Source organism: Strongylocentrotus purpuratus, unplaced genomic scaffold, assembly GCF_000002235.5.
Source record: "Strongylocentrotus purpuratus isolate Spur 01 unplaced genomic scaffold, Spur_5.0 spur5_contig_839, whole genome shotgun sequence".
NCBI classification, from domain to species: domain Eukaryota; kingdom Metazoa; phylum Echinodermata; class Echinoidea; order Camarodonta; family Strongylocentrotidae; genus Strongylocentrotus; species Strongylocentrotus purpuratus.
Window position 1 is genome coordinate 362,338 of NW_022145545.1, and position 23,211 is coordinate 385,548.

Sequence of the window (23,211 nt, forward strand, 5' to 3'; positions counted from 1 at the left end):
CCTTTAAGTTTCGTGAAGAATGTATATGATTTTAAACTATGGTCATACCGAAAGTTTAGGTTTAATATCAGCAGTGTGGGTCATCATCTTCTCCACTAAGTCCACTCTCCGTTTGCCGATGTTGATTATTCAGCAAGAAAACTATGCTACCGAATCTTCATCAAAAGCAAATATGCTACTACGCGAGTACATATGAAGTGGTAAACTGACTTTGCTCCTGGAAAGTACCAATTATAAGAATCTTCCCAAAAGGAAATCGTGGAACTTGGGGCTCAATTTTACTAAAGAGTAGTTAATTAGCACACGCATTATGAAAAGATAACCTGCGCGGCTTTCTGGCGGGAAGCTATTTAATATCTAGAATGTATAAGTCCATGAATCTGACGTCAAGGTTGTGTCATCCTCTATCAGAAGAACATTTTGCAACAACCTTCACCCATCCACAAACCCACTGTCTTAGTATTTTGGTGATGAGTAAGACTGACTGATCAACCACTAGTCATGTTCGATCAGCGAAAACAAGCGCTCAGCTATAAGTTGCCGATGTTACATCACAGTCAGTCTGCTACCACTTGTTGCTCACAATCAGAAACCAGAACTATCATCCCATCATAGTCAATCTCAAAATATCAGGTAATGATCGTCAGCAGTAGCACAGATAAGAGCACCCCTTTACCCTCCCAAATCGAAGCGTAAAAAAGAGAAGAGGGTTAAGAAAGAATGAAGAAACAAAGAAAGGGATGAAGAAAGAAACGATAGAAAGAAAGAAAGAAGGAACAAAGAAAGAAGGAAAGAAGGAAAGAAATGAATAAATAAATAAATAAAATGTCACGGGGAAAGAAAGGGTGACGGAGAAAGGAACATGACGATGACATACTACACTGATCGTCAAGAGGAACAATTAGACGATCAGATTAAAGTAGAACTTCGACGATTTTAGTCAGTTCCTCCATGCCACCCACTGAATACCACGGGGATCCACCATTATGACATCACAATGCAAGATGACGTCAAAATATAACAAATGATAAATGACCAGTTATAATTCGAAAGGTTAAAACAATAATCATTTTCACACCGGCAATAGATTCACGTCAGTCTTCACGTTCCAAAAATAATAAATCCCACAATATTATCTCGTTATTTCTTCTCTACAAAGAAAGAAGCTGAATCCCCCTGAAGGCTTACCTTGGCCTAAAACCGCAAAAAATATTGACCACAATCACAGGTCATTCTGGCCAGCGTTATGGACTACCATATTTATCATCTTTTGACGTCATAGAATCTCGTATATTATATAAGTAATCTTTGATGACACACTTTCCTTCCTTAGGTCACTCCTGTTCCCAACGGTCAACTTCGCTTCCTTTCTTTTGTTTCGACCAAGTATTGGAGTTAGAAAGTTGGGGGAGGGGGTAAACGAGACTCGTCTCGTGCGAAGAGCCCGGCAAGACAAGACTGATAACAGGTGAATTATGAAGAATAATCTAAGAGACTGCAGCGACGAGAGGAATGTCTTTCAAAATTAAAAGAATTGCTCTTTTTAAGTAGGTAGATTGATAACCGTAGTGGTATATTTGACCTCATAAATCTCGTTATTATTACTTTTTTTTTGGGGGGGGGCAGGATTTTCCCCGGTTTTAATCATAACTCCAGAATGTCTGAGGGATTAATGTCAAAATAAGTCATAGATATCGCATTGCCTCACTAAATAGTTAACATTCAGCTTCTGCGGTACTGTGTGAAATAATCATAATAATTATTAGTTGATTTTCTATGAACAAAAAATGTTTTAACATTTCTTTCATCAAAATGACATTGGGAAAGTCGGTCCAATACTGCTTTCTGCCAGGTGTCTGGTAAATGGTTATTTCAGCTATACATGATTTAAAAGAAAAATATCTTGTCTTTGAAACCTGTAGTTCTTACGGTAAAAATAAAATCGGATAAAATCATTGAAAGAACAAAAGAATTGTAAATATTTCAGTCAGTAACATGATTGGTTTAACGGCCATTTCATTTCATTTCGTTCTAAGCCATTTTACCGATTCCCATGCGCCGAATGAATGAAATATAACACTTTTTGCGCCAATATACGTGAATGAAAGTTCAATCACAGTCCTTCTGACCTGATATAGAAAGATGACCTATATAGTTCATTCTGAAGTTAACGGGATCTAAATTTAGTTCAAATCTTTATATCTAACCTAGATCCGAAACTAGGAAAGCCCAAAACTTTGTATTTCTTCGTATGCTTACATCAAACTTTCGAATGTTTAGACAATATATTGAGGTCGCCACGTCACTTGTCTATTGAGAGTACCAGAACAGACATTTAAAACCTATTTATTGATCTAAATCTACATTTTATTTGGTTTCAAATCGGAACTGTGGGATATATTTCGTCGGCTGCCCGAAAGAAAGTCGTAACACTACATTTTATGTATTGTCAATGACAGTAACGTCCTTTTGGAGGGCAGTCGACGGTCTTGTAAATAATGGAGAAAGAGTGCCATGAAGAAAAGAAAAAAACGGTTGTGATGAATGTATAATTTTCGGATGTTACGAATGATCTTACAAAGATCTGCAGATTAATATCTTTACGCTCGACGCCTCTTTCCTCTCACTGGACTTTCGGAGATTAATTTTAATCTTTATTTTTGTTTTGGTTTTAGAAAGCAAAAAACAACCACAATGATTTTGAGGAGAAAAGATGTTGATTGTTATCATTGTGATGTTAAAAAAAAATTCTCACCTGAGAAATAAATGATTCTACATCGAACTTGAAAGCTGCACTGGGGCTATTGCCTCATGGGTGATACAAATCAAACAACTTGCTTCTCTTGTGCTACAACTTCTTAAAGTTGTACAAATTGCATGAACACTAGATATAAAGAGGAAACTAATAATGAATGGTGTGGTTTTTTTAAAATAAATAATACATTATTCCAAGATGAGCTAAACCTCAATAACCAATAAATTTCACCGCATATGCACCACAAGTCAGTCTCATTTGTCCGGTCATAATCATAGTCTAAACTCGAGAGTAGGCCTACTTTGAAAATTTTAATTTTTCTGGATTTTGCTGGTTAATCTTAAGTCATAAAGAGGAATATAAATAGACATGCAGCAAATAAGACCCTGGAAATCCAGACCTTTTCTTGATAAGCCTATTGAAACAAGGTCAGCATGAATTATATCACGGAAAGTGATAACAAGAACAAAAACAAAAATAAAATCAGGTGAACACAGACAGCGTTTTTTAGCAGGTGACTTTCTCCATTATGGTAGCCGCAAAGATGCTGTCCGGCGATAAGGAAGAAAAAATACAAACTTGCTGCTATAAATGAATCGGAACAGCGCTGTCTCTCTCAACGGGGCAGTTGCGGCATCGGGGCAAGTGATAAAAGGACCACCTGGGGCTAATCAGGACCCTGTAATTCTACCAGCTCAAAACAAGACTGTTTTATCAGTGATACGGCCGTCGACAGTCTTGACAGTGATGGTCTAAAAAAGTTTCCACCGACAGGTCAAAATTTGACGTCATCAATCGGGCTAAATTTAGTCAAAAGGCCTTCGACTTTCGAAGATATTTCAAAAAGAAATTTAATTAAATTGATGGGCTTAAAGAATAAAGGAAATACGCGGTTTTACATCTTGGCACGCTGCCAAAAAGACGTAGGGTGGTTGCAATGACAGGCATGGTAGTCTGTTGAGTAACATATTTAAGGTTGTAATCTTGAGGTTTAGCAGCTGCCGAAGCAACATAAGCAGGAGCAGAACATCTGGTCGCGTTTATGTCGTTAAAGAGGATTTCCTGCTTGCTAATTATGAAATCCAAATGTTCGGGAGAGGCCTTGATACAAGAAGAAACATACTTTTAATGTTTATCCTTGCGAATAGCCAGATTCATCACGACATCCGTGCGATGCAACTTTCGTGATTTATACTCACGAGACATTTTATTCTTATTCCTCTAATTCTTCGTGCGGGGGGTGAAGGGGCTTAGTTATCATCTTGCTTCTTAAGAAGGTATAAAGAAGCAAGTTGAGATTCGTGACATATTAAATATTGATTAAATGCGTGTCAGATATTCTTTCTTGTACTGGATACAATGCCTTTTGCAAAAGTTGGTTGTGTGAAAGACACGATAAGCCTCAACAGAATACTTACAGTTTGGCTAGACCCTAAACTTTGTTAAAAAATCACTACAATTCTGGAAAGAATTATAACACGTTGTGGCTAATAAAAAGAAGATCCCCTTTTATGTCTTGCATTGATACATACTAAATGAAAGAAATATAAATGCGAGAGGAAAAAAATGAAAATATAGGTTTTTAAGTGCAGGTCAAAATATTTGAACGAATTTTGTTATCAAATTGAAGTAAGAGAAAATGATGAACGATTCGAGCTGTCTTAAAGTTAATCTCGAATTACATGAGTGGGCAGATACGATAGCTAAAATAGATTCAAAGAGAATTAACGTACAAGAAAATTAGTGCAACGAGAAATAAATCAACTAAAATTTGAGTAGAATGTCTCTCGCCAGGTCATTGACGCCATTACAGACGTTGTGTAGCAACCGACCCCTAATTATTCCAATATGCATACACCGCCCAATAAAAATTGGCTTCAATTAGTCCAAGGTGTTTTTACACCAACCCACTTACTTTCGCTCATGTGTCTTGTTGTGGTGACGAACCACCAACACCCGAAATATCACTAATAAGTTTCGCAACAAATCCACAACTTCTGGTCGCCTTTTACTACGAAGGGATATACTAGCGAAAGAACTATGGCCATAAATGACAAAGGCGAATTTGAAGGCAACCGCAAAGTTTGTAGGATTGGCAGGTTCGGAGTTATCTACCCTCCCCCTCTCCCTGGGCGCGCTTTGGGGTAATTTGCCCAGGAAATCTGATCAATTTCCGATGGATTAATATAAAAATCGTTAAACCATGAACTTTCACCGCTTATTTGCCATCGTCATAATCTTTAAGACCAAGCTTGATGACCCCCTCCCCCGGCATCATCTTCAATCTTCTCCCGTGTATCTTCATATGATTTTATGAAATAATTTTAGAGGAGCTGCCAGCTTGAACCATGGTATTAGGACCGCGAGGTCTCGAGTTCAAAGCAAAGTCGGTCGAAATGCAAACCCCTATATGCTACGCCTACATTGATCATAAAGATACTGACTGAAAGTATCCATCGTTTGGGCACGCGTATGCGTTCGGCAAACATAATTATGGGCAGTTGGTGTCCAACTGTTAACATTATATTTTGAAAATTGTCTCTCTATTGGTTGTTCTTTACACAAAATACACATATATTAGAAATACATGTTATGAAAATCACGAAAAATCCGTACAATTATTATACCGGCCGGCCGGCTGGCTTGCTGAAGGGAGCAAGAGTTTGGCAAGAAAACTTGGAGTGATCTCATTTCCATTGATTCGTGCCAAATGTACGATGTTTCCGACCGAGAACTACAACGTTTCGATATCTTGCAGTCATATTTTACAATCTCTTATAATCTCCTCCAATTCTGCACAAGACAAATTCAAGTTCATATTCATAACGTAAAAACAAACAATCCCACGCGATATTTCACAAAAAAGGCAATGTTTAAAAGAAGATAGACAAAATAAAACAAACAAACAAATAAAAAACGCCCACGGCATCATCTAAAATGAATTTTGCAATGTTTGTAGATATCAGATATTATGTTGCAAACTCCAGAAGAAAATATGTGTACGAGAAAACAATATACAAAGAATTAGGACATTAGTTTTACTAACTTTTTCGGACGATACTTGAAATTCCATTTCCTATGAAATAAAATGATGTTGTATTTTGTTCTAAGCACGTTTATGCTAGACTGCAAAGTGTTAAAATATTTGTTATGACTAACATTAAAGGAAAACATTAAAGGAAAAATGACTTCACCCTCACACTCCCCTCCCTATTTTCTGTAGTGGATTTTTGTTTTAGTCTTGTTTCGTCTGTAAAGTGAAACAAGGAAAGAAGGATAAACCACCCATGAAGTGGGGATTATGGTCTGGGGACCACTTTCACTGGTGGGATGTATCTATATGTCATCTTGAAGGGATAATAAGGTGTCGCTGATTTTTTTTTTTCTTTCGTTATGGGCGAGTCCGAGGTACTATGTAAACATGCGATACCGGCCACACTTAAAAAAGTGAGTAAATCAGGTTCATAGTCATTCTAGACATTATTTGGGATCATACCAAATCTCAAATAAAATGATACTGTTTATGTTAATTTCCTTTACTAATTCCTCAACCCTAGGTATTATGGAACACCAAGTGATCACATACCTTGGGCTTGCCCTTTTAGATTTTACATAATTCTGCTCACTCTCTCCCCCTTCGTCGAAATATACTTCCATTTACTCCGTCGTGATGTACTCCAAGCTTGATTTCACACGATATTGTTCAAATATTAAAAGTCAATTCCAAGGTCGATTCCCCTCTCTGAACTTGGCTTAGAATTCCCTCAGAAATTCACGGCCTATTTTATTACAATTCGGCTTCCCCCATGTTCCTCCCACGAGCATACTTTATCAGCACGTAATTATGGCGACATGAATTCCATCGAAGAAAAACAATTGATTCAGCGCATTGCGTTTTGAAATAGCATTACAGCGTTCGACAGGTTCGAGTAGGGTTTAAATGGTAGAGCTCAAATCGCAAGGGGGCTGGGTCGGACAAATCTTGAAGTGCCATCTACAGGCTGTGAGCTTATCAAGCGGAACGGGTAAGTTCCTGTAGCTAAAGCGCCCTACATCATGGATGGATCACTCACCCCCTCCCTCCCCTCCCGTCCCCATCGAATACCCTCCACCCATCTCCATTTATGTTTATGTGTGTTCGTGAGTTTCTCTTTCTTTCTCTCTCTTTCTCAGTCCAGTTCCCCTTCTCCACACCTCTCTCGTTCAACCTCTGCATTATCACTTTCTGTTCTCTCGGGCAAGACCTCCCTCGAACATTTCATACTCTCCTCTTTCTTCCTCTTTTTTTGTTTGTAGCAAATTATATTCTATTCCCTCTCGCACCCTCTCTTTCTCTCACTGACCCACTCCCTCCCTTTCCCCTCACTCTCTCTCTTGTTCTCTCTCTTTTTTTTCTTTCCTTCTATTTCTCTCTCTCTCTCTCCTTCTATTTCTTTCCCTTACTCCTCATATACTGCTTCATCTATTTCACTCATCTGTTCTTTACCTTCTCCCTCTTTTTCGTCCCCCCCCCCCCTCTCTCTGCCCCCTCTCCTCCCCCCCCCCCCCCCTGCCCCTCACTTCTGCACCCTACTCATCTCTGTTACTCCCATAACCACTCTCCACCCCTCCAACTCCACCCTCCTTCTCCAACTACCTCACCCTCTCTCTCTCTCTCTCTCTCTCTCTCTCTCTCTCTCTCTCTTTCCCTCTCTCTCTCCCTCTCTCTCTTTCTCTCTCTCTCTCTCTTTCCCCCTCTCTCTCTCTCTTTCTCTCTCTCTCTCTCTCTCTCTCTCTCTGTCTCCTGTGTTATCTCACTTTAGCTGTTGAACACCTGCACGTGTGGTTTCACCGAAAGTTGTTTCATCGTTTCCACCAAGAAAGTACTATACCCAGTCACCAAGAGCAAAAGTCCATGGATACAGGTGCAAGCCCCCTTGTCACCTCTCACACAGAACATCTGAGATGTCCTTCCTCTGTTTAGTCATAACTTGATTGAATAAAATGTAAACTTTAAAAAAAAAATCTTGAATTGGTACGTAGGTGGGCGAACCCGAGCAAAGAAATCTAGAAATTAGATTTGAGTACAGTTTAAAGTAAAGAAAGTACGAACCTCTGTTGTAAGATAGTGAGGCTTTGCATTGTTTTGGTATTTATAATAGTTTAAATCAGCTGATCCTTCCAACGCCTTGATAAAAAGATAACATCTATTGATTTCCCTTTTAATGACCCCACATCATGAATTTTCATCAAACTGAAAATATCTAAGCACCTGCTCTAACGGGCCAGTAAAATACTTAACACATTAATATAAGATTTTGCTCCTCCCACCCGGCTGCCCAATTTTGTTTGACCCGGTGTCGAGCTTTATTCCTTATCAAAATGAATCTCGAAAGAACCAAAAATCAGGTGTTTGGTGTCATTTCATCAAATTTTATAGGAAATTAATCAAGAATCTTGAAGACAGCAAAGATCTTTCTTGTTCAACAAAGCTGACCCCTTTTTCATCTCCTCGCGATTGTTTTGATTTTGCTTTGGTTAAAAATTCATAACCACACTCCAAAATAAATCGATGAAAGCTAGTCTTCCCATATAACTATCAAGAAGATTGAAATCGATGGTAATATAAAGAATTTGTCATTTTATTCGCAAATCAAAATCTCTCAAAAGAGAATTTGAAAGTTTGTTCAGCATATTCCCATAAGAATACCCTGGAAAATATCCAGGGGCGGAGTTGCCAATCATAAAACACAAATTTAGAACTTTGATCCTGCGGTTTTCTTTACGAAAGAGATGCCTGCGTCACGATATTCACAAAAGCTGCATTTAATGTCACATTTCGGAAGAAAAGTTTGAAGGGAAAATCCAGACTCACATGATTGTACCAAGAGGAGAATAATTCAGTCAATGAGGTATAAATTAGGACTTTGGTGCCAGTGACATTAATATGGAATGTGTTAGCGGGAAAGTATTTGATTGGACTTGGCAGACACGTCTTTGTAAATTCTTTCAGCACCAACTTTTCGTTTTGTACTTCCTAAAAGTGCCTCGTCACCACGCTCAAAGCCCTTTAATTTGTAGACACGTATACCTGCAATACCATAATATCATTGAATCACCTCTAAGCATTCAATAATACAAGATATGAGTATGACTCTATAATGTTACAAACTTAAATATTCATGCCAATCATTGAAGAGAATTTAATGTGTTCCCCTTCATTTTCTCCCAGAAGACTTCTCATGTCTCCTGTTATAGCTATCCCCCAAAGTGCATAGATTGCCATTTGAAGTGATAAATAACAAAGACAAATGTCAAGACGATCATTATGAACAAAGAAATAGGCGGCGCCAATTGAAATGATGAATACACGTTGTTCGCCCACAATCAAAGACGGTTCTTTCCGTGATTGTTATCAAAGTAGCACATGAAATGTCATAAACTCAAATCATGTGTCCAGCTATTTTAGGACTACATGCCAGACTAGAACAGGACAAAGGCAATCGAAAAATTGCTTTCGAAAGCAAATTATTCGAGATAATCAAGAAATTACCAGACATTAATATTTCCTTGGATATTTCACTTCGTTTGGATTAGGTACCTTAAACTGCGGTAAACCGGTTAGTATTTAGTAGGCCCATGTGCATCTGGAAATCTTCTTACGACGCTAAAAATATCACCGACATCAAATATGAAAAGGTCCTAAAACTTCATTAATTGTGTAGTTTTGGGCTAAGCTCTTACACACAACAGATGTTTTTTACATCATGGATGTTTTTTAAACAAGATAATATATATCATGTTAGACCTTTTTTTCGTTCTTTCTATATTATATGCCTTTAATATTACATATCTTTGACAAAATTTATATAGAGAGTAATGTCTTATGAAAACATTCATTCGTAACATACTAATGATTTCTGGATCGGCATGTATTTCAAGATGAATAATTAAATCAACATAATTATTAGCTCATAACTTTATTCTTTTGATAGATTGAAGTAGACTACATTTGCACTGAATTCAAAATTTAACTTGGGATAATTATGCTATGCAAAACCACAAGTCCTTGTTTTCTGAAGTTATGATCACTAGATGAACTTCTAATACTCACCTCTTGCACGTAAGGCATGCCAATTCTACCTTTGACTTTATTTGCTTTTCAATTTCCTCATTTCCACTACCTTTAAGCGAATTTTCTCTAGGATATTGAATTAACCGTGTAAGGAAAGGCACAGCATGGGCATGTCATTGCATTGCAATCTATCTACATGCGATGAAAGATTTAAGCCTGATTTGAGATACACATTTATCTTTTTGCTATGTTAACCTAAGCAGCTAGTCGGGTGCGCGTGGACATGAGTTTCTACAATCTAATATTGAAAGGAAGTTCGTCAAAAAAACGAATGGCAAGCCCTTATTCTGAAATTCAATTTATTTCCATCAAGGATTTTACAAATGATCTAATTTAACTTAGATAAGAAATCAACAAAAAAGTAAGTGATATGTTTTAGAAAGGCTGGAATGTACAGAACTCTTAAATAAATTACTCATGTAAAGTAAACTCATTTTGTTCTTCCGACGCCTTTTCATGAGATCACTGATTATTGATTTTTTTAAAATTAAAAATTGAAATTAAATAAAGCTAAAACCACGATTACGAAATTCAATTGTACAATTATTTCAATTTTAAAACCAGTATCATTTACTAATATTCTTTAAAAACCCAAAGGTCTGTGTTTTTTTTAGCAAAAAATCATTGCTTTTCAAACCATGCTAAGCCTACGCCTCAAAATTTGTTCAAATCCTATGATTAACTTTCTAAACGTCGCGTCGGCTTGTCTACATGGCTTATGTATAACATATTCCCATCAAAATCTGACTCATGAGACCTTAAAACTATCATTTTATTAAAATGAAAAGGAATGGTTACTTCTTTTCATTCTTTCCAAGGACTTTCCCAATCTTTTCGGCTACTTAAATATCTGTATAATCTCATAACCTCTAATAAATCATCCCTTTCACTCTATTTCCGTCTTCTCTCGACCTGCTTGCCTCGCTCTCAAGAGCTGGAGGAAATCAAAGAGCCCTTCGAAATGCAGTCAATATTTTTAAGATGTTACTGCTATGGTTACTTGAATGTCACTATCGGTTGACAATCAGTAAGTTTGACAGCAAGTGCAATCTTATTGGCCCTAATTGTAGGAGAAATATTTACTTCGATCTTAGAGCATCGATAATTATTTTTATGAGTTTCAAGTTCAAGAAGTTTCAGGAAATAAGGAAACTTGACATCTCTACGGTTTATCTGCTTAGCTCAGATTTTCCCTGATCAGCAATCTTTTAAAGAAAACTTTTATGAATAAAAGTTGGACTTTGTTACCTTTTCTTTCGGGGAAAGATGGGTAGCAGTTGTCTACCCCCAGCATCACCATGGAACGCGTTATACCCTCTATTGACGCCACCCACCCACACCCACACCCACCCACGAACCGACGTCCCTAACCTCTGTATACAATCCACTGGATGCACTGAATTTTTTTCCAAATATACTTTTCTCACTTTGGGACTCTGATTATGACAAGCGATGCCTTTAACGTCACGTCAGCCGTCTTATAGGGGAAGCCGGAATATGTGGGTGCCAGATGCGTGATTCATCCGAGATTTCTTCATGCTTTGACTATAATACTCTACGGTCCCACGCATACACCTGTTAGGGGAATCCTGCGCGAGAACCCCTGCGTGGGACTAAGTCATCGGCATGATAATTATCTGACACTTAAACGCAGAATTAACAACAAAAGAAAGCCTTGACTACTGGTCAAAAACAAAACAAAGAGCAAGTGATAAATAATAACAAACGAGCGGGATGAATTTTGCTTTTGTCTAACTCTTTTTGATTCCTGGAAAACAATGAACGATAGAATCCATAATTCGTCCAATCTTATGGAACTATATGAGCTATATACAACTCGTTTTATTGATTATGTTAAATTGATGAGAAAGTAAACAAAAGGATAATCATTGTGTAGGTATTCGTGTATTAACACCGGTGACCCACCCGCCAATCGTGTATATTTACAGACATGTTTAAAGAGTTAATAACATTAATATTATATAAAGTAAGGTTTTTGGATCTCTTTTTATCTTCACTAAAAGGGAGAGCGGTGATCATAAACGCGTATCTTTAATGTATACAATCGTATACATTTAAAGACATCAAAAAGAAACAATTGTAATACATGTATACTTAAGTTGTAGTTATTTTCATCGTCAATATCGAGACGGATGGACAAACAAAATACATAATCGGTGTGTTTGATACGCGTGCATTACCCAATATGTTTATTGAACTGGCCATATTCTGGCAGTCATGTTGATAAAATATTTTGGAAATAAAGGAATTTAACGAAAATAATATGAGAAAGATATTTGCATCTCGTTTAATCTAAGATAAGTAAAACGTGGTATGAATTCGGTTCATTCTCATAGCTCAAAAAAACTTATATATTATAATATATTATACCAGCAATAACTATGCAATCGCATTTAATGACATTTTCAAGGCATTTGGTGGCATGATCAAGTCACAAAAAGCAAAACCAAGTAGCTATAATTATGCTTTTAATCATTCAAATTCGCACGTTGATGGTTGTCGAAAAATTTGTTAGGAAGAAAATACTATGCGCACCATTTCTCACAAAAAGCAAATCCAGCGCTTCTTTGTGAGGTGGTGGGAATATCATACCTCAGTTTTAAACAAATTGGTATAAATGAAAGTTCAAGACATAAGTTCAAGCATGACGACTGAAAGAAAGACACAATGATAACAGACGGCAGTGTAGGCAACTTATGATATCATGACATATGAATGATTCTCAAATATCAGATACTGACCACGCGTTGATAATATGGGATTAACAATATCACAGACATGGCAACAGCAATGACTAAATGAAAACATCAAGATTAAAAGGAATTCTCGTGGAAAGAGATCGAAATATTAAAGGAAGACACGTACAAACAAACTGTGATGATTATAATTTAAAAAGAAAAGAAAATGACTTACCTGTCTTTTCTTTTGGTCGAACCGCTCCTTATCTTGTCTATCCAACTTGACCATGGCTGCGTAACTGCGATCCGATCTTCTCTCAATCTCGTTGAAGAATGACGCCGTATCGGCCAGGTCCCGGTGTATTCGTTCTCGAAGAATGGTGGAACGAAGGCGAGCGGCACGCCCCCTAACAACGCGTTGACACGTGACTACCTGAGCTCGGAGTTGATCCATTCGAGTGTCTAACTTCTCCGTGTGCCAGTACTTGAGGAAGACCTGGAGAGAGTGAAAGAGAGAGAGGGAGAGAGAGGGGAGAGAGAGAGAGAGAGAAAGAGAGAGAGAAAGAGAGAGAAAGAGGGTGTCAGATATATAGTTAAAATTCATTACACGGAAGTCGTTTATTTTCCCCACATTTTGTTGTAATTAAGTTTGTGTGTGTGTGTGTTCGAGTGTTTTTGTTTTTGTAGTGTTGCTGGTAAATAGTGTTGTTTCTGCATTTGTAAGCGACCGGTTCAAGTTTGTATTCTTTTCATTGTAAGCGGGCGGGATAAATTGTATCGAATCATAAAATTGCAATTAAAGGTATGATTTAAGCACATAATGAATTAAAAAGTTAACACATGTCAAGAAAAGGAGCGAGTTTAATCACAACATTGAAATTGTCAATAGTCGATATTGTGCCTGTCAACATGGTCAACAAAACGGGTCTCGTATTATAATGCCCAATAAACGAAAAGGTCTAATAAACTTTGCGCAATTATTGCATAAATTCGAAGAAAAATATATGAGTCAGATATAAACACTAAGGCTTGCGGAAATCTTCCTTCTCATCAAATTAATATGACACATTTATTTTAGGTTATATCGCACTGTAAACAGGCCTACATGCAATGTTTTTTAAGGGACAGTCACTAGGGAAGGAAAATGCATTGAACAACCGGAACCATGTACAGATTTTCCTTGGGATTGCAAGGGGTTGACCGTAAAACTCTGAATGACCAATCGTGTATCTTGCCTTGTCCCTCTCAAGACATCAATGACGCATCCATAGCGACAGGTTTGCGACAAGTTTGCATCAAGACATCCAAAATAATTATGAACACAAGCTGCGTCTCACGTAAACTATGGTTGCCAGGGGTGATAACAGGTGTGTTGCTCAGGAGGGGGTGGTTGAAGGGTGACGTATCATCTTCGAATATTTGTATATACCATAAAAGGAATATAACTAGATAGACTGGTCGAACGTCATTGCTTTCAAAGAAACATAGGTGATGACCAAATAAAGACGTAAAACTGCTAATGTGTGTCGATTGGCCATTTAAACAAATTAAATTTAGTTTACCTTTTGAAATTTTCAAATGACCTGAATGATTTTTTTTTTTAAATCGACATCAATTATTGGAAAAAAGAACCTATAATAGGACCAACCAGTCCGATACACTTTTTTCAGTTTTTTACAGTTTTTTTTCCGCATAGCTTTGTTCATGCAGATAAGATAATTGATAATGTAAATTCCACTATCATTCATCTTTTGATCTATGTCATCACTATGGTATAATTTTCATTTTTATCACAGTCTGTTACAATGCACTTCATTACTAAGTGTTTTGGCACTAAATATTTTTGTTCTATGCTTTTTGATAATAAAATAATGCCACTTAATAGATCGACACATATTTTACGTTTCCCAGAATCATTATAAAATTGGCAGAGTATTTGGGCAATATATGAATACAAAATACTCCTGCACCTGACCTGAGCAAGACGCATCTCCCGTTTATTTTCCTACAGCTTCCTTTAAAATAAAATAATAATACTTCCACAATCAATCATTTTCAAATAACAAACGTAAGAACATCAACTCCCCCTAGATGTTGCGGTCCTCAGATCACCCCCAACTTGCCTCGACCTCAACCACACAATTCCGCTTCAGAAAAGAGCTTTCAGGGAAAGTTTTTATTACATTATGGCGTCTTATTTTTCCGGGAAAATTAAACCTTGAACTTGTTGCTAAAATCAAACGAAATTTCAACCGCCCATGTTCAATTTCCCTTCACCTTCCAGATGCCTCATTACAACAATAAAAAGTAAAGTCATTCAATGTTTAGCTCAACATCGGGTTTCTCTTGGAAATTGACACCTGGCCAAGTTTGACCAGCTGTGTTCCATCACAAAGCAACAGATTTGCTGTCCACATCCAAAGATGACGTCACAAAAAGTTTACAGTATTGGTCAGTGAATAAACATTTCGCGAGGAACAAAAATCAAAGGAATGAGTCTGTAAGTTTTAATTTTACCGGTAGCTTTTCTGTTCTGTATTATGGTATAGTTGGTGTTTGTCATAGGGCCAATGGGACATAGGACCACTGAGAAATTTATTTACATCTTTCGTCCTACTGGTCCGACTACTCTGTCCTCATAGATCTTACGTTTTCGACATAGATGACGAAAAGTATGATCTAATATCCCTGGTACGATTAAGGGTATGGGTTTCCAAATGGTCCTATTGCTTCGTCCTCCTAGATCTTACGTTTTCGATATGGATGACAAGTATATATGATAAAAATATCCCTGGTATGATTATGGTTTTGGGTTTCTAGTTAATTTCTTTCTATGTCACATGAAATGAGTCTGCTCATAATAATTGTACCATCCTGTCGATTGCCTCAAACCATCGCGGGCAAAACAGCAATTGTTGTTTATATATACACCTTTCCGATGTTTGTCAACAACTGACGGTAATGAAAGGCACATCGAGAGGGAAAGAGATACAAAGAGAAAGAGAGGGATATCAATTAAGACAGACAGGAAGCGAAACGATAAAGACAGAAATGGGTGGAGAGATAGGGGAGAAAGAGAAAAGGGAGGGGGGAAGAGAAAAGGGAGGGAAAGAGAGAGGGGGAGAGGGGAGGGGAAAAGGGAGAGGAAGAAGAAAAAGAAGAAGAAGAAGAAGGAAATAGAGAAAGGCGAAATGGAATAGTAAGGGTTCCGATAAGACAGGCTGTAGCTTTCGTCAGTTGCTTCCATCATATATAGCTTCTAATAATAAATGGGCAAAGTTATTGAAAAGAAGCAGACGATGAGCCTTTGGTTTGCATGTTACACATAAAGAGCCTCGCTGTCAATTCGTTTTGATTCCATAAATCCGCACCCAATACCTCACATCTACATCAGCTTTCTAATCTTTCGCGCTGATGAAATAGTTACAACAATGGAAATATCACGATTTCAAAGAGTGAACATGTAGCGCTAAAGGATAAGCATAATGATATCAAGAGCAAATCATGAATGCCCATCGGCAAGATTATGACAGTTTGAAATTGAACACATTCGTGCTGCACCGGCATATTAGTTTAGATTCGGAAGAACAAAGCAAAAGGGGAAAATGGGGATTTGTCCAGAGCGGGAATACTTTGTAGGTCACAATGACAAGAAGGGGGGATTGCTCAAATAGCAGGAAGGGGAACGGAGAGTCTATAGGTGAAGGAGGGGATACTGACAACTGGACAACTTTGATTCTATTCACACTCGAAAAATAAACTTAATGTAATCGCTCCGCTGGACCGTTCCGCCTGCCTACTTCCCATGGATAGTCCAGGTCCAGGTACGCGTTTATTTCGACAGCGCTCAGAAGTCTGACATAAAATAAAACATAAACAAAAGCGCGTGCACGTACAAAAAGGGTGTGTGTGCGTGTGTTCATCCGCACGTGTGGGGTGTGTGTGTGTGCGTGCATGTGTGGTGTTCGTGAATGCTGGCGCTGTGTCCCACTAGACCCCACCTTCTCTGTTTCTCACGCGCGCTCTTATCCCAATATGTGAATAGGGTCCGTACTAGATCTCGGGGAAGTACAAGGAGTGTGGTCCCTTGTTGCAACAAAAACCCGACTCAATCAATCTTGAATCTTGACAAGACTTTGATCCAACCAGGGAATATTTCACGGCTCTCCAACGATAGAGCGGAAAACGGGATAAAACAATCCCCAGCAAAGAGAAACGGAGAACCTCCTCGGGGGAGAAGTGTACTTTCTCTCCACCATCCTTCCTGGTACACTCTAACTGGGCTTCAAAAAAATGCAAAGTCAAGCACTGCAATGGCGTCACCAGCTATTTTGGGCGCCAGTTTGTGTAAACTTTTGAGGAATGCACGTACTCATTCGTTTAGACCCTTCCGCTGCACAGTTCACGCCAAGAAACTCAAATGTACACCCCGTGTATTTTAGCACACACCCTTTAGTAGTTTGGGTTCACTTTTGTGTTTTTACTGACTTTAAGTATTACGAAATGTGATATTTTTAGCTTTAACCATAGTACACAAGTTTCTTCACCCAATCTTGAACTCTCGGCGTGTTAGGAGGTAAAATTGAGTTTATAAACCGTTCGTCAAATTCTATATTGCGCTAAATTGTAAATGAAAACAAATGAATTAACTAAGTGAATAGTGAAGTGCAAAGAAAGTTTATAATCATGTATTATGAAATCAATCTTACTATAAAGACCATTGAAATTAAAGATAACCACAAACAAATTCTACATTTATTTAGATTTCTCTTTTATGCTGCCAGAAATACAATAAATTGGCATAGAGTCATGAATATAATAACCACACGGATGAGCCAGTTATCTCATTTTCGTCACACAAAAATGTTGGCACATTTCTGTGTCATTTCAGAGTAATAGTTTAATTCAAACATTGTGTTCGGCAAATGTAATAAATATGGTAGTAGAAACGTTATTGTCTACTACAAGAAATAGATTACATACATAAATATTGAAACAATTAAGGACTAGCATCGAATTGAATTAGCCTGGAGTTCTGGCAAGCTCAAGTATTGCAAGCAGCAACATTCAATACAAATAATGTCCCAAGTATTTATGTACTAATCTGTCACATGGACACTACGACAAATTGGACATGTATGTGAATCTAAAGTACTTCTAAAACTAACTGAATGCATGCCACTTCATGCGTCATATATCTCAATTGAATAATACGTAAGGGATGCGCCCTTAATCTGTTCATGCAAATAAACAGCAATTGGTTGACATCAATGTTCCAAACTATTTTTATAACGGCACCCCTTCTTCACCGGAACCGTACGCACGATTTGAAATTGATTTTACAATGAGTAAGGATGCAAAATGTAATGAGACAACAAGTTAACGAGAAAGGGGAAATATAATTATCTGAAAATAATATAAGTAACACGAGGAAGGGTTATATCAAGCGGAAATAGGCCTTCGCAGAATTACAATCAAAAGAATATGAAAAGCGCAATACATGATCAATTTGAAAGGCAAACGGTAAAATGAGAAGAGACAACAAAAAGACAGCAATAAGAACTTGAGAGGATCTTAGAAAACAATTTATGACAAATGTCATGGAAAAGGTATGTCGATGGATACATGAAGAGCCGTATCGACGATAGAATGATATGGCAACCATAGGTGGAAATGATGGATGGAACCATTTTAAAGGAAACAATAAAACAAATCAAACAAAAAGTTAGGATCAAGAACAAGAAGAAACGAACAACAAATGTTACATTAACAAGACTAGAATAAAAAAAGAAGTGAACATATAAAAAAGAACTCATACAGATTTAAAATGACAAGATACAAACAACCAAACAAATCAAACAAGATGTAAAATAACAATGATCTAAACAAGAATAAAGAAATGATGATAAATCAATCTTTGTGGAATATTCTCTATATGACCTGTTCAGTCGAAAAGTTCAGTAGTTCGGATCACTCATACTGTGAACGGAACTTTATTTCTGGAAACATAAATCAGATTTCCCTTCTAAGGTCCGCCAATAGTTTTGAATTAAATCAATCATCTTTTATCTTGAAACACGATCAGTGCTTAGGTCCCCAGATTTCCGAGCCGGCAGAAAATAATATACAAAGCAATGGTAAGGTGGAACCCTAAAACTGCACCTTTTTAAGTAATTATTTTGTTTTTAAAAGTGCCTGAAAATCGAGCCTTGGGTTCATACTAAACGCCTGATGATAAGGGAACAATGCCTTTTATGCGTTTGTTTTTTCTTTATAGTCTTCAGAACTGTTGATTAGGGGGAGCTTTAAAAAGTGTCTTAAAATCGAGCCTTTGGATTCGATTTTAGGCTTGACAATTAGAAAACTTTAGTCTCGATGCTTTGGTCGTTTAGAGAAAATTCTTCAAAACTGTTGCTGGGAAAAAAAACAGACCCCCCCCCCCCGCAACCCCAACTAAAAAAATACAAAATAAAACTATGCTGACGAGGATTACGTTGGACTTTAAATGAGGTTAAAAGGCTTACTGAGTTATAAAACAACGATCATAATAATTAATCTCAGATTGGCCGACAACCAATATTACTGGGTGCTCATTTTTTCAGGAAAAAACAACAACACCGGTTTCATTCCGTAAAACTTGAAGAACAGTCAATTGCACCTCTATGGAAGTTGCGACCCCCCCCCCCCCCCCCTCCAACATCACACATATACACACTTTTTCATCAAGAAGACGTAATTTCAGACCAAAACAATTTATCTTGAATAGGAGGTGCAATGGCGTCGAGCAGTGATTTCGCAGCCGAGAACTGCTTATTATGTCTCGTACCTACTAATAATCAAAAGAAACAATAATAATAAGCATCTGCATAGGATGCTAATTTTTGTGATATTCCATCAATCCCTCGAATAATTTCTCGTTATCTTTGCGCAGACTTTGTGACTGGCAAACGGCACAAAGTATCAGGAAAATATCCCCATATTACTTTTCTTACAGTGATTAGTGTCTCAGCACTATAACATTTTCTCGTCACCCATGGTGCAGACGCATGACGGTCAAAGGGTACATAGCAAAAGGCGGGAAATTAGGGATTGGAGGCTAAACAAAGTTGACTCACTATGGTATCCTTCATGAGCTGATCATAAACGAGATAAGCGATATTGGAGTCGCAGCTTCGAGACAAAATGTCAGGTGAATTTGTGCATTACAAGATGCAGGGTGTACATCGCACGAACATTATCACTTTTCAGTGCATGCAGCAGTTTAAGGAAAGAGGTGTAAAGGTTTTTTACTTCTGCGAGGAAAATATAAGTATTCGTTCTATCATGCAAAATTTAAAGGATAATGACTTCAAAATGGCGCGCCATGGCGGCTCGACCATACCAGGGACTTGAATTTACAGGCCTCTGACTCTATACGGATGTAAATAAACGATGATAGCTTACAGGGAAGGCATTGCTAAACGATAGTTGAAAGCTTTGAGAAAAATCTGGTTTTTGTTTTTCTTCATTTGTTAATGTTGAAGTTCAATGATATGATTACCATGACGTAACCTATTTTCTCCCAGCAAATTATCCCTTATAAATTAGATTGATGATATGGACTTTTTAAACTGAAGTGGCCCGAATCTCAGCGGCTATGAGAGATGGGACGAGAACTGTATCTAATGCATAATTTCATCTAACATTTGCCCCCGAGGGGTGTCTTGTGAGTGGGAGGATCGTTCCTTTAAGATAGACATCCTTGTAACGAACAAGGCTAACGCCCCCATTGCAAGTGGTCGACAAAGGCCAGTGGCTAGATTAGACCAGGAACACTGTGGTCTGATCACATCCTAAGATACGGACCAGGTCCAACTCAACATGTGGGCGTCACATGTTAGACTCCAGGTCTGTCCAGGATATCCCTGGCCTAACTTGGATCTGGACCAAATTATTGTAACTAACTAGATGCCCTGTCCTACCAGATTGCGCTTCATTTATAGAACTAGACTTTCCGTCAAAAACAGATCCAGTCTGGATTAAGAGCCATAAGTAGACATTTAACTATTCGGCTGAGGAGCACGTGATGAAAACAAGAGTATGTTTATTGCCTTGGATACTTTCCAAGATGCAAAGCCGTCTTTTAATCACTGTTATCATCATGATTAAAATCGTTGCAAGGAGACGTTGATGGTCCCACCGATGGCAACTGTGTTTGTTACTTATGTAAGGAAGATTGGGGCGTCCTGATAATAGAGTGTCCTGTGCGATGGCGTCTGGTCTAGGCGGGGTAGGAAACACGAATTCATAAACGAACACAAATTCTTGTATGCCCTGTGGAATAATTTAGTCATCAAGTTTAATTCAGTTGAATCCAAATTTCCTGACTCGAGAACATCGACAAGATGATATCACTCCAGCTCCGAATTCAATGTACTTTTTACGGTGAGATATATACAAAATACTTGCGTGTATCTTCAGCCGACCGGGAAATCACTTAGCCCTGCCTCTTCTGCAGATTTTCTGCTGTAAACAACTTGTCATTTCGGCAATCAGTGGCACCAATAATAAGATAAAAGTAAATTTCATCATCGGGAAAGGTGGAATAAATTATCAAACAATGACGATGGTTTGTTTGTTCATCTTTTATGATATAAAAAAGGAGTCTGTAGAGAGTCAGATGAGAGAAGAAAGATAGTGGTGTGCGTATATGTGTGTGTATGTGTGTGTGTGAGATGAGAGAGAGAGAGAGAGAGAGAAGGGAGAGAGGTAGAGTGAGGTAGAGAGAGGGAGAGAGAGGAGGAGACGTGAAATCAGTTAGCACAGTGATATGAGAATAGGATTTGATGTAAGCTTTGAACATAAAACGAAAAAAGGCTCTCAAATTGACAAACAAAACCCATAATTATGATCAATCAGCTCAGTGCATTTTTCTCCCTGCCAATGGTATAAATAAACATATTAATTTTGATTAATTTTAGAACTTGTCAAGGAGTCCTTCCACAGACGATGAAGAATATCCCAGGTGGCGCCAAAAAGATGCACCATAATTATGACGTCACATTGTGTACAGGCGGCGGGAGGCGGGAGAGGAAAAAATGAGTATCATGATAACGAGACACCATAGCAACTTTCTAGCGGCAAGGAAGTGTCGCCATAGCCACGTATAACATGGATGTTTTTCATTCTTAATAGCTGATGACCACCTGGAAGTTGCCGTTAGTCGAACATCCCAGGTCTTTTCGGAGAATGTGAGTGACCGATTTAGATCAATGTTTGTGTTCCTACTGTGACTAGTCATGAGCCCGTGACCACAAACACGTTTCGCTGTATGGCATCGTGTCATCGAAGCGACACTGATCGCCATCACGGCCATCCCGGGAGAGAGCTTTTTCATAATCAATGACCCTCGTGTGTTTTGTCTCTTTTACATGGGCTCACATTGTGAAATAAAACCAAGGCTGCAACTAGGGAAGTGACTTGCTGCAACCAAGCCTGACCATCAGGAGACCTCTCGGGAAATAACTTGTCTAATTCTGGGTCAAGAATGCTAGCAATAATCTGATGTGGACAAAATCAGTAATCAGTTCATTAACCTGCATACAAAGAGAAATCCTTGTAACAATTTCTTCTATTCTTGGAGAAGGACCGATTCATATCTATTCCATGATAACCGATATATTGGAATAGAATTATTCTCTAAAGTAACAAACTGTGTATTCAACATAATATGATGAAAACGTACTCCACACAATAAATATGGACCGTTCATCGAGCTTAATATTACAAATAGAGATAGGCTATAGTTTATATCAGATGGGAAGAAAGGTGTTTACTGATTGGAGAAACATTTAGAAATTGGAAACATAATAAAGATTAATCTCGATGATCAATGATGATACTCGCCAAGTTACCCAAACACATTTTTGATGGTCACAACGTAACTATTTAACTGCCCAATCATCAGATATTGAATGAAATATTCCCTTGATAATCAGACACACACGCACACTCACATGCAGACGCACAGCCCACGCACGCACATATCTTCCTTATTTCCGAAGGACCTTTTGGAATAATGATAGTGAAGTATAAAGATCACAAGCATCTTCACTGTAAGATTGTGCCTCAAGCTCCGAATTCTCATGACAATGGTATAGCATCTTGACAAGACGATGGTGACGAGATAAACTTTGAGAAACGAGATAAACTTTGAGCAACATCCTTCAATTTGTCACTTCATGGAAAGATCTAGAAAGGCTAAATCAAATTTTTACCTTACCATTGTCTTATGAGTAAATTGCCGGGGAGTAGTTTGGCTAATTATAAATCAGGAATAAAATTAGAAAACAACGCATGCATCTTTTGCAAAACTGCTATTTAGATCCACATTGTCATGGCAACTGGGAAAGCATCTTTGAGACGATGATGTTAGTGAGATAAACTTGGAGCAACGTCCTTTATTCGTCGTGTTCTTGGAAAGATCCAAGAAGAAATATTGGGCTCTTCTCTTAATTTGTTTCTCTATCTCATAGGGAACGTAGCCTACGTGAGAGTCATGACAATTTATTGGAAATATTTTAATGAATTAAAAAATTACAAATGTCATATAGAATCTGATTCCCTGCTTACATCATCTATACCCTAAATTATATCACATAGCT

General features: G+C 37.9%; 1 protein-coding gene across 3 annotated transcripts in view; it reads right to left on the reverse strand.

Annotated features, from left to right (window-relative positions):
• Positions 1-23,211, reverse strand: part of LOC105438489 (myosin-IIIb) — an 82,084-nt gene that overhangs the window by 11,723 nt on the left and 47,150 nt on the right. For all 3 annotated transcript variants that reach the window (XM_030987533.1, XM_030987547.1, XM_030987539.1), the window contains exon 17: positions 12,804-13,064. In XM_030987533.1, the coding sequence (XP_030843393.1) occupies positions 12,804-13,064 (261 nt within the window). The remainder of the gene's footprint in view (positions 1-12,803; positions 13,065-23,211) is intronic.